The sequence below is a fragment of the Aquila chrysaetos genome, chromosome Z, assembly GCF_900496995.4.
Source record: "Aquila chrysaetos chrysaetos chromosome Z, bAquChr1.4, whole genome shotgun sequence".
Taxonomy (NCBI): Eukaryota; Metazoa; Chordata; class Aves; order Accipitriformes; family Accipitridae; genus Aquila; species Aquila chrysaetos.
In genome coordinates this window covers 21,237,836-21,250,332 of record NC_044030.1, presented here as the reverse complement: position 1 = coordinate 21,250,332, position 12,497 = coordinate 21,237,836, and the positions used below count along the sequence as shown (strand labels likewise).

The 12,497-nt window shown below is 38.0% G+C and overlaps 1 protein-coding gene across 6 annotated transcripts in view; it reads left to right on the top strand.

The window, feature by feature from the left end:
- Positions 1–12,497, top strand: part of ZNF608 (zinc finger protein 608) — an 88,608-nt gene that overhangs the window by 34,602 nt on the left and 41,509 nt on the right. For all 6 annotated transcript variants that reach the window (XM_030004927.2, XM_030004928.2, XM_030004926.2 and 3 more), the window contains exon 3: positions 4,490–4,745. In XM_030004927.2, coding sequence (XP_029860787.1) covers positions 4,490–4,745 — 256 coding nt within the window. The remainder of the gene's footprint in view (positions 1–4,489; positions 4,746–12,497) is intronic.

The window sequence follows — 12,497 nt, the reverse complement described above, 5'->3', positions numbered from 1 at the left end:
AGTGCAGATGTTCCCACTGAGAATGCTTACAGTGGATTTTTTTTCTCAATTTAAAAAGCAGTGCTTTCTTGGCGGGGCTTATCCTGAGCATTAAACCTGCTCCTCTGTCTTTCTCCTGGCTGTATATTGGTAAATGGATAAAACGGCTTTTGGCATGTACATTTCAGAATCACCTAGTGGGTGACACTGCAGTAGTGTATGACCCCATTTGGTCTTAGATTGGTGAACTATGTAATCATTGAGATATATCTTCAAAGATACACCTTGATTAATGAGGTGGAACTACACATACATTCATACTTACGCATGTGATAGCACACTTCGGGTCACATCACGTGGCCTGGCTGCATGGCAGCTTTTTTCTAGTTTGCATTTTGTGATTTATGACAGAAACATTTCACACTTAAGATACACACCCTCTGAAAGTTTTCAAAGTTGAAATGAATGAAATACATACATATAGAATACTTCCACTTGATAATATGATCAAAAGTTATCTGTTTGAATCTCTGTGAAAAGTGTTTTTATTTTCAATACTACTGTAAATCCACTTCTGTCCAATTAGTACCATGTCAAATAGGGCCATAGGTGTTCCTGGTATCTAGTTCTTCTTTCATTCAGGTGAGTTTTCCACAGGAGTACATGAGAGACTCTGTCCTGTAAAGACTTAAAATTCTCCTATTCTTGCAGGAATGGGAATATGATACAGCTGATTGCAACAGTATGATGTCATGCACTCTCTGATTGGAAAGTCCCCTCAAGTCTGTGTACCTTTTTCTGTGAGCTCAGCATTACCCACTGAAATCTCTCCTCGTTGTTGGGAAATTGTGTACAAAAGACACAAAATGTTGATTTTCAGTCACAGTTTTAGAAGTTTACACTGCATCAGGAAGATGAGTTTTGATGAGCAGAACTTAATTCCAGCATGCAAAATGGCTGAGTAACTGAAGGAGAACCCTGCTTATTAGAAAGTCTTGCCTATTTCCAGTTAGGATGATAGGTCCTCTCTCTTCCATACCCTCTTCTTCATACTGACTAATGTTATGCAGCCACCAAAATATTTTTTTTCTGTCATGTTCAGATAGAGGAGCGCTCCATGGAGCACTGACTGCATTGCTTGGCAGGCATTCTTCATTTTCTGTGAGCTCTCTGCTACTAAGAGCCATAGTGCTCTGATACAATCAAACACTTGGCAGTGGAAAGCTGCCATGAATAACACTCCAGCTTTGTAGCCTTTGTCACTAATCAGCTCTCAAAAGCTCTTGGAATTAGGTGAATGAAGAAAATATTGCCCGAATATTTCTGTCTTTTTTGGAGCCCTTTGATTATGTGTATAAAGAGAGCATCTATGTAAATAACCTTCCTCAGATTTAGATTTTCATTCTCATATTGGAATCTCTCGTGTGATAAACAGCAAGGCTACTGCTCAGTATGTGCCAACACCTGGGAATAATCATGCAAAAATAACAGTGAGAAACTGCAGAGCATCTGTTCTTGACATTAACTTTCCTCAGTTTGACAGACTGCCACCACCAGATGTTAGTCTTATGTGCCTTTTTTCCACTGGAGATGGCGGCCTTCCTGCCTCTCTCTTTGCCTCTAATAGCTTACATCAGTGCCTTTTGGAGAATTCATGAAAACAATTGTGTCACCACAATGATTGCTGAGAACCACCACTTTGCTGTGCTGACGTTATGATTATCAAACAAGATGGAATAATTTTAAAACATGCAAAACTGGAGCAATATTTAAGCTTAGCATATCTTTTTCTTATGAGTATGGTCATATTTGTGCAATGAACATGAACTTCAGGGACAGTATGTGTCCACTTAATTCTTGACCAAAGGCTTAGTGTTTTAATTCAGAACAACAACCCCTTTACTGCAATAGCTACCTTTTGGCCTTGGCCTGCGTGAGTGTTTCTAGGAGAAAACACGAACATTTATTAGCAGGTCTAAATAAACCAGAACTGAGTAAAAGTATTTGTAACAAAGAACTCAGTAGGGTTCACTGTCAGATCTGTGCTTTCTTTAGATCCCCCTCACTGTTATAATACTTGGAAAATGTAAATTTACATATCTGTAAATTTAGTCTATATAGGTTTAAAACATTGGCTAATTCAGTATGATAATAGCAAACATTTTCTTTTTTCTCTGGCTTTCTGATCAGTATGTTTTTTGGAAGAATGATGTTGCATGTGTAGTAGGAGGTTTTGCACCGTTTTACAAAACACTGTGTAAACTATCAAACAGGCCATCCATCAGCATTTCTTGGCTTTAAAAGGAAATGTGGCTTAGCTTTTCTTAAGCACTAGGCTTCATTTACCTGCTAGTTACTGATCCTAGTTCTTTTCTGCCTTGAAGTAAGGTACGTTAAGAACTTCTCTAAATTATGCCTGGGGCAGATACTGACCCCGTTTCCTTGACAGAGCCCCATTACTCAGCCAGTGCTGGGGACCAGGGCTCTGTGCCATCCCACTGTTAGCCTCCACTTGGCATCAGACAGCCAGAATCTGTACAGCATAGAATCAGCGTCCCCCTGTACTAGGCATACACTGTTATGGTTTTATGTTATGCTTACTGTTAAGATATTGCAACTAACAGCTGCTGTTGGGGGTCAGTTGATACTTGACTTGCCTGTGTGCCTTCAAGTCTGCTCTGCAAAGCATTCTTGCCTGTGCTTTAACACCACAGTTGGGATGGCATAAAGAGAAGAGTAAAGGTAGCATTGCTTGACTGCATTGTTTTTATGCCACAGGAACTCTGCTTTACTCAGTAGAGTTTTGCTGGTATTAACAGGTTTTTACTCCTAATGGATGCTTTTAGTGTTCACGTTTTGCTTTGATTTTTTTTTAATACTTTGTTCTGTCTCTAACCTGAAGATTATTTTAGTCTAAATAAAAAGAATGCCCCCAAAATGAGGAAGCATTTGGAGAAGAATATGGTTATAGGTCCCTCCTCTCTCCTCCCTACTTGTAGTGTAACTGAGACCAGAATCCAGGCTGGTCATACAAAGATCATACAAAACCTTTTTGTTAAGTATTTAGCACACTTAAGGCCTGTGTGCACAATTAAAAGTGTTGGCTCTCAGTTTGTATGTATAAATGATGCTGAAAGCAAAAGAATTGTTACAAAGGCCAGTTGTAACAATTGTTAAAATTTTTAAAAAGTTCTTTTTAATTTTAGTTTTCCATTGTATTTTCTCATTATGAAAAGTGGCCATGTGATGAAGTGAGCTGATCTACGATACAAAGGGTATATAATACAAGGATAATACTCTTCAGTCCTTTCTTCTCTTTGTATCCCCATTTGCCAACTTGGTTTTAAAAGAAAGCAAAGTTACCATTGATCTACATTAAGATACATTTGAATGAAACCTAGATGACAACACACAGTGAGTCATTATGTTTTTTCTGTTGAGTCTTCTTACGGGGTCCAAAATTAAAAACAGCATAGACTTAAAGATGTTTGATCATCTATTTGAAAGCAGCTAGAAAGCATCCATTTTTAAAAATCATTGGATTGAAGAATGATTTCTTGGTGTGATATCTACAATCCAGTGGGCCAGGTAAACATGAATTTTAGGTGGTTTAGCTATTTGAGTGGGCACACTCATATCCTCATTTAGCTATCTTTTATGTGACAAAGGACCTTACGGCCACAGTAAAATACTGAGAACCCTCAGGCCAAATCTGTATACAGAAAATCTGCTACTGGGTATATCGGAAGTCATACGGGAAAGATAACTTCTTCAGTTCATATACAGATATTGGCTCTGTGTGAATTGTCTGTGTACAGACTGATTGTGTGGTGAGTTGTATTCTTCCAAATATGCATTTTGGAAACCTTGAGAAATTAGATGGTTTGAATAGATTCTAGTAGGAGTCCTCATCTGTTATTTCAAGTAGAAAGATGTAAATGTTATCTGTAAGCTGTTAGGTGGGTGATCCTAATGTATTTTAAATTAATGGATGACAAGAGATTATATTTGATGCCATATGGATATTAGAATTGTTCCAAGTGCTAATTTCTCTCCAATGCACATGAAAAAATGGCATTTATATGTCTTTGTACTGTCTTTATAAATGTTTTCCTTTAAATAAAAAATTAATTTCCCAGTTTGCAAAATTAATTTCCATCCACAAATCAGTCTCTGTCAGCACCAAGAAAAAAGTGGCCTTAATCCTTGTTTTTAAAATTTACTATTATATTAGCAGACTATGACAACAGGGAATAGTCTTGTAGAAACTTAGCAATTTGCCTTGTTTAGCATGATAGATATTTTTGTACTTAATTTTTCATGTGCAGCATTTGGGCTGATGTAAAAAAAATTAAACTCATAAGACTGAAATTACCCGTGATACACCAAATCCCTGCATACACAAATGCAGTCTCAGCAAACTGGGCCTTTTTTTTTTTTTTTTTTTTTTTATCTCTTTTTTTTTTTAACCTCACAGCACCATTATAGTAAGTTTGTCTGTTGTTTTCAGGTTGATCCCCTGTTTACAGTGCCTGCACCTCCACCTCCGATTTCCAGCAGTATCACACCTCAGATTCTGCCTTCCTACTTTTCCCCATCTTCATCCAATATTGCAGCACCAGTCGAGCAGCTTTTGGTACGGACTCGTTCAGTGGGTGTAAATACTTGCGAGGTTGGAGTAGTAACAGAACCTGAATGCCTTGGACCCTGTGAGCCTGGGACCAGCGTGAACTTGGAAGGAATTGTGTGGCATGAAACTGAAGAAGGTAAATTGTTTTTTTCATTAGGTTGGTTTGTCTGTGAGTATGTTAATGAGGAGGAAACTGCTGTATCTGCCTGGGTGCTAACTAAGGGCTTGCTAGCCTGTTGGGACACCATTATGTACAATGGCAGTCACAGCTTTATAGCTCAGGTAGAGAGTTTTTCTTTTAAACACAAATGACAGGTTTTTTATGATTTAAGCAACTGTATTTTCCAAATGACCTACCATGTAACCCCAGTTAACAACAGAATTGTTTCCTGTTGCTATATTGAGAAAAGCATATGAAGAAATAACTGATAGAATAGCATAAATGTGCTACTTAAATATACATCATGAGGGGGGTATATATGATGGAAGTGGATATATGAATAGTTTAGATGAAGACTTAGCTGAATATTTTGGAATTCAGACACTATGATCAAAAATGCCAGCATTAGTAACAATAGAAGCCCCAGAGACCCCTCCAAAATGCAGTTTAATGTGATTATTGTTTGCATTTTGGTTATTTGAAACATGCTTTAAGAGGAAAGTATTCTTGCTGGAAGAATCAGTGTTCCATCTGGTGAAGCAGTGCTATCTAAACCAGAGTGGTTTCTTTAATATCCTTTGAAGGCATTTGGCCAAGTAGGAGTGCTGGAGAGCTTTGGGGAATACTAAACGTTGATTTGCTAAGATTTAGAACAAAGAAAGTAGGAAGAGGATTATGCTGTGATATGCAGATTTTTCCATTTTGGTTTTCAAAAGCTCATTATTAAAATAACAGCTTTCTCCTGTTAATGCTAAAAATACTGCATGTGTACACTGAACTTCTGCAATTATTGGTGTAATAATAGTGGATTTCTCCAGTTATAGCTGCTTAAGAGTCTTCCTGTGATTGTTCTTATGTTTGTTTTGAGGATTATTTAATTTTTAGTGACCTACCTCCTCAACAGTGAAACCAAGATTATTTACAAAAGGATATAATGAAAGAATACAGCAGTGCATTGCTCCGTGATAAATCCTGACATCCTTTGGACATACGCACAACAGCACTTGGTCCTTTGCAGTGATATATAAGGCCTCACCAAAGTGCTCTACACTGTCCTCTCAAAAATCAATAGAGAGAGTCAGATTTACTTGCCTTTATATGCTTTCATCCATCCATCTCTCTCTCTGTATGTCTACAGCAGATTCATAAGGTAGATTGATCCTTTTAGATTGTTTTTAAAGCACAGTATAAATTCTGTTTTAAAATATCCCTGCAGAGATGACTGCCCTTAGCAGCTCCAATCTTCCTTAACTGGCCTGTGTTAACCAGTTGGAATGTGTGGGCGTTAACTGTGTTGACATGAAGGAGCAGTAGCTGTTAATAGTGTTATTCTTGCTGAATAAACTAAACTTCTGACCCCCACTGAATTTAAGAAGCCTGCCTTGTTAAAGGTTTGGCACCAGAAATGAAGTATTAAAAAAAGTGCATTCTGGTCAGGATGACATTCCATTTACCAGTTTCTCAGCGCTCTACTGGTTTAAAAACTCTTCTTAGTTAATAGAAATTAACTCCCTTAACCTGTTCCCAATTTTTCTAGAACAGTTTTCTGAAACACCTCAGCGTTCAATGATGGCATGTTTGAGTGAAACGATTTTGAATATGCCTGTTTTCACAGCTTTACAAATACTGTTTGGCAACACTACAGCTATGAGTGACTACAATAATAGATAAAATGGGATTCTAATATACTCTAGAAATATAGCTAGAAAGTAGATTAAGAGACTGAAGATAATTGAGATGATTTCATATGGTGTGGTTTGTACTGTGCTCTTTGTGTTTTCAGTTTCAGACCCTGCTGACTGAAGAAAATAACATAAATTTTACTCTGGTTTTCCCAGTGTTCAGAATCAACACTGTATTATGAAAAATGAGTTCCTAATGATAATTTTTGCATTTTAATCAAGTTTTGACGTTTGGGGCACACATATATGTATATATTTAGCTGTTTTCAAGTTTTCTGACATGTTCATGAAAGCAGCTATATAGCAGCTTGCATGAAGCCATTTCTGCCAAATTTTAGAAAACAGGGTGCAGATGGGCCTTCTATTTATCTTTAACAGAAGGAAGATTATCAGATACTCATTTTCTCCAGATATGATTTTGACTTTAATTAGGCCAGAACATGACCTTTCCTAAATTGGTATAAATCCACAATACTCTAACTGAAGGCTTAGTAATTGGTGACATCTAAAACCATCTTGATGTTCATAATGACCAACTGAATTACAGATTTCTTTTTTGATGCCCATATGTTTCATTCATACTCATTCCCTTCACTGCTTTCCAAAACATAATAAAAACACACATGCAAACTGACATCTATCTAGCTGTCTATATATCTGATAACTTTTTAACATAAAACAATTCTAAGAAGCTAAGGTATGAAAATTTCTGACCTTGGCTTGTGTTTTGAGATATTTGAATTATTTTGTATCTGATTTAGCCATTCTGTAAGATGAGTTGTGAGGGGATTAGAATAGGCTTGTAGGATGTCTGCATACTCTATGGCATATGGGAACAATGAACCAAATGTGCTGCTGAGCAGCGTTCATATGCTGCAGCAACTAGCTGTGGGAACGCAAATACAGAAAGGATGTGGTGATCACGTTATTATAGTAAGAATAGTAGAGTGAGTAGAGAAAGATGAAATCAGATAGGTTATGTAGAACTCATTATTAAATGTAATACATGCTTTATAGAGGAGAAGGCGTATACATCCATGTTTTGAAGGGTTTTGGTATCTGAAATAACCAGTTTTAGGAATGCTACACAAGTTGTCACCTTCTGTTGCATGCATTTGTTCTTCAAGGTCAGAAAAAAGATGATGATTGGTTTTATTAGTCATATTTTTAAGATAATTACTTCAAAGGAGAGGGAAAAAACAGCACTGCATTTCAGACAAAACTGTGGCAGATCAAAGACTGTTTTTACTACAGCTCTTTTCATTTATTCCACACCAATCTATTCAGTTGACTTGATCAGCAGATTTAATGAATCAGACCATTTTTCCCAGAGTGTTTCAGTTTTAAGCCGTGTAGAGGGAAGCTGGCTTCTTAAGTCTGTCACATTTTATTACAGGGCTTTGTAACTAACCATACCTGGTTACTAGTATAATTGACTGAGACTGCTGGTTATCACCTGGGTATTTCTCAGTTATGCTACTAAGTTGTGTAGTGTTTAATTTCTACATATGTATGCTGTAGGCATTTGCATCTGCATAATGACCTTGTTTGGATATGACTTGATAAAGTGTCCAAAGTGGTGGTAATGGCTGTAGAACAGAATATTGAAGGAACTAGTTGACACTACCCTGCAGTAGTGGAATGAGAAATGGTTATGGGCAGGTCAACCTGTAAGCTGGCAGCTGATGCGGGTATTTGACACCAGAAACTACCATCCACTAACAGTTAAATTCCTTCACAAAAAGCAGCTTGGTAGTGTTATTGAGTGTATTTTTTTGTTTGGTTCCTCTGATACTCTGGGAAACAGCTGCTAAAAGTCTGTATTTCTATACTCAGAAATAAGGTTTATATAGAATCAGGTACTTGGTAAATTGTGTAATTATCTTCTGGGAAAAAAGTTTTGAAGAGAGCAGTAATTGTTTCTTACTGCCTGGAGGAAATAAAAATGACCCAGAAAAAGGGGAAACCACCAACCAACTTTCTAAACTGCTTAGAGCTTGCTTCTTTGTTTAGTTTCTCACACGCGGTTGCTCTGGGTCATGTCCTGTTTTTGGTTCTGCATCAGTAGTAGAGTCTGCCTTTAGATGTGGGAAGCACTAGTTCTGATGATGTCTTGTTTGAAAACTGTGTAGGAGACAGCCATCCATCACCTTGCTGCCTTTGTGTGCAGAACAACCTGTTCTACATGCAGTGTTGGAGTTCTTGCAATGCTGCACCAACGTTCTTCCTCTTTGTGCAGTTTGGGTACAACTTGCTGTTGTTGTTCAGTAACAAATAATGGGGAAATGAGTTGTATTTTTTAAAGTGTCCTCTTATCAGGGTCAACTTGTTGATTTTTATAACTTCATACTGGTTGTCAAAGATAAGAAATAGGAATCTGCTGGATCTCAGCAATCTGGCGGGATCATCTCCAGGGTATTCCAAATTTATTCTAGCATCAGTTCTGACACTATTTTGCAGAAATTTTCAATAGAAAGGAGAACACTGAGATGAAAAAGAGGCTCTTGGTTGTGTATGGGTTTCCCAGCCTGCCATGTTTGGAACTAATATGCATAGATGTTGTTTTGAAAACTTAGCTGTTGCACAGAGCTGATGTGGATTCCTCCCTGCTTTACTATGTGATGTTAGTTTTGCAAAAACTATTTTAAAAGAACAGTCTGTTTTAAATGTCTTTGGTTATATATGTGTTTGTACCTGTGTGTGTAAGTAGGGGTGTGTATGTGTCTATAAGAATAGAATTAGAAGAATGAGAAGTAGTCTGACTGCCTCCAATTCCCCTTAGCAATTTTTGTGGTTTAACAACCAGATTTTCCTACTTTCACAAATACAAAGGCATGGTGAAACAATGAAACTTGTAATGTTGAAAGCTGTGTCAAATATGTAAGTAAACAAATACAGAAATTAGAGATTTAAGAAAAATCTGTTTTATCAAAGAACGTTACAATAATTCATAGAAATTAGATCAACATGATTGGATCACACTGTTGTCTTGAGCTCAGGCAAGGTTTATAGAGAGAGGTAATATCCTTTATTAAACCGAGTGATACAGTTGTAAAAACCAGGTAAGCTTCCAGACTGGGTGCATTTATATTCTGTCCTTTCTGTGTGATGTAGACCATTGACTTGCTGATACAGGAAGCAGTGGTTTGTTACTGTTAACCACCATATTCAGTTCAGAACTGAAAGACAGTGGATGTTTTTATAGGAGAGAAGCATAAAGATATCCAGTGCTCAAAAATCAGGCTTTGTTATGTCCATGTTACAGAGAAGCGGTTTGTGGAGGAGATAGGTTTTTTTTGCTAGCTACGACAACAGAACACCTAAAATCCAGCTATTTTCTACTGTTGTGTGAGTTATCTGCCGACCAGTATGAATGTCAGCTGGTATTAAAATGTCATCTGTTCAGAAAAAGCCTATACACGTTTATATTTTGAGATGTTATGTTTAATTTTTCCTCTTTCTACTACTGTCTGTGATATCAGTCCCAGTAAATCAATGGATTTAAGGAACCCTGAGATAGATGATTCTTTATAGACCTCAACTGTCTGTGATATCAGACCCAGTAAATCAATGGATTTAAGGAACCCTGAGATAGGTGATTCTTTATAGACCTCAACTGTCTCATTATCTAAGGCACTTTAAGTCTGACACCTAGTATGTGTTACTCAGAAACTCGTAGCACAAGAGAAATGGGCTGTATCTCACAATGGGAAGCCACAGGCTTGCATAAAAATGTTTGTGGTTTATGGAAGCTCTACCTACTTTACAAAAGGAGTTTGGGAGATTGTACTTTGGGATGTACACAGACTATCTGAGAAACGTTTTAAGAGTTTAACGTTACAGGATTTAGACTGTGAGAGGGATTTAGCTGTAGGTACACTGAGGTTTGTTGGGTATGAGGGGCCTTTTTGACGATCTCGACAGTTTGCCGGACTGTATCAGTGTATGCACTTATTCAGGGACATAAATTCTGACACTGTCCTGTAACTGGCTTCTGCAGTGTTTTTTGTGCATTTGTTTGAAACAAATGGTGCTGGCCAGTGTTAGGGGGAAGGAGTGGGCTAGATGGACTGCTTGGTCAAAGCCAGTATGGCAGTAATTTAATTTTGATATATTTTATTGCTATAACACAAAATGTTTGTGCTGAGAGAACCAAAAAGGGAACTGTTTTTGACTGAATCATAGAATCATTTAGATTGGAAAGGACCTTTAAGATCATTGAGTCCAACCATTAACGTAACACTGCCAAGTCCACCACTACACCATGTCCCTAAGTGCCACATCTACACAACTTTTAAACACCTCCAGGGATGGTGACTCCACCACTTCCCTGGGCAGCCTGTTCCAGTGCTTTACAACCCTTTTAGTGAAGAAATTTTTCCTAATATCCAATCTAAAGCTCCCCTGGCTCAACTTGAGGCCATTTCCTCTCATCCTATCACTAGTTACTTGATAGAAGATACCAGCACCCACCTCACTACACCCCCCCCCTTCAGGTAGTTGTAGAGAGCGATAAGGTCTCCCCTCAGCCTCCTTTTCTCCAGGCTAAACAGCCCCAGTTCCCTCAGCTGCTCCTCGTAAGACACTGTCACACACAACCTTCAATTTCCCAACTAGACAACTTCTTGTCTATTTGATACTGTTTTCATTTAAAATAAATGAAGCAAATAGTAATTTTAGAGCTCACCCATATCCACAGAAGCCCCTTAAAATGGTTTTAGACCATTGGGAGGGGCTCTTATGAACCAGGTGTACATGGTTGAGTTGATGTAGCTTTAATGAGTTGCCATGAATCAGGTGGGCTATGATAACCAAACCTTTGCAGGCTCTGTGTTCACAGCAAACAGTAGATAAATCATGTCGGTATAAACCGCCACAGTGAAGGAGAAATGCAAAATAGGTTATGGATGTTCCTTTCTGGCAGAGCTCTGTGTCAGCTGGGAGATACTTTGACCTCCTTGAGTTTAATTCTGATTCTTTTACAAAGCACTCCTTTTTCCAGAAATGTTCAATTAGTCATTCATTTAAACAGTAATTTAAGTTTAAAGCTGTTTGTCTAGGTGATGGAAAGCATCACAGATCAGTGAAGATCAGTAACAGAAAAATATGAGGTGAAAACAGAACCACTGCTAATTTCCAGGCTATCTTACTGCAGGGAAGTCGAGCTAGTTCATCACCTCTTCCATTCTTTCCCAGCACCATTGCTTCAGAAGATTTTTGAAGACTGCAGACCACCACTGGAAGGAAAACACTTAGGAATTTTGTGTAAAGATGCTGTTAAATATTAAATTTGGCATTTAAATGCTAGTGTTCCTCCTTGAACATATACACTACATATGGCAGGGTCCAACTAGTGCTAGTCTTAAGAGAGGCTGTACATCTCTGTTGCATGGAGGGATGAGCGATTTGTGTACTGTCTAGTGCTTGTCTTGTTGCTTCACTCTTACAGATACAGATGTAATGCTGAGCAGAGCATAGCCACAGTACAGTTCCAATAACTGAACAAAAATATCCAAAGTGTCTTATTTAGCCAGGGTAGTAATGGCCAGCTTATCTAAAGGGACCTGGCAAATGCCACATTTTACAGCTCAGTGAGAAGACTGGGTGCAACTCTTTTGCTATAACCGAAAGCAGAGAATGAAAAAACCTAACAAATTCCAGACAGTGCTTACATAAAAAGCTGTATATTGCCAGACTGCTACAGAGGAAGACTCCCTGCGCTGCTTGTACATACATAGAAAATTATCCCTTTTACAAACAAGCATATGGGGGCAGGGAGGGTGCATAGAAAAAGGAAGGAGGATAATTGAGATTGGAAACATTTGCTTGGAGCTATTTAAATGTGAAACTGAGCCTGCTCAAGCAGTGAGGTTATGAACACTGAAAGAGTTGCTTTAAGAAAAGCAACAGTTTTGAGCATTTACTGCTCAAAAGCAAAATTTCAATAGCAGCAGATTGCTTAGAAATGAGACCATTCCAGTACAAAATACTTGCAACATGTGGTGTTTGGATTTGTAGATAGCAGGGGGGAGAGATGACTGCTAAT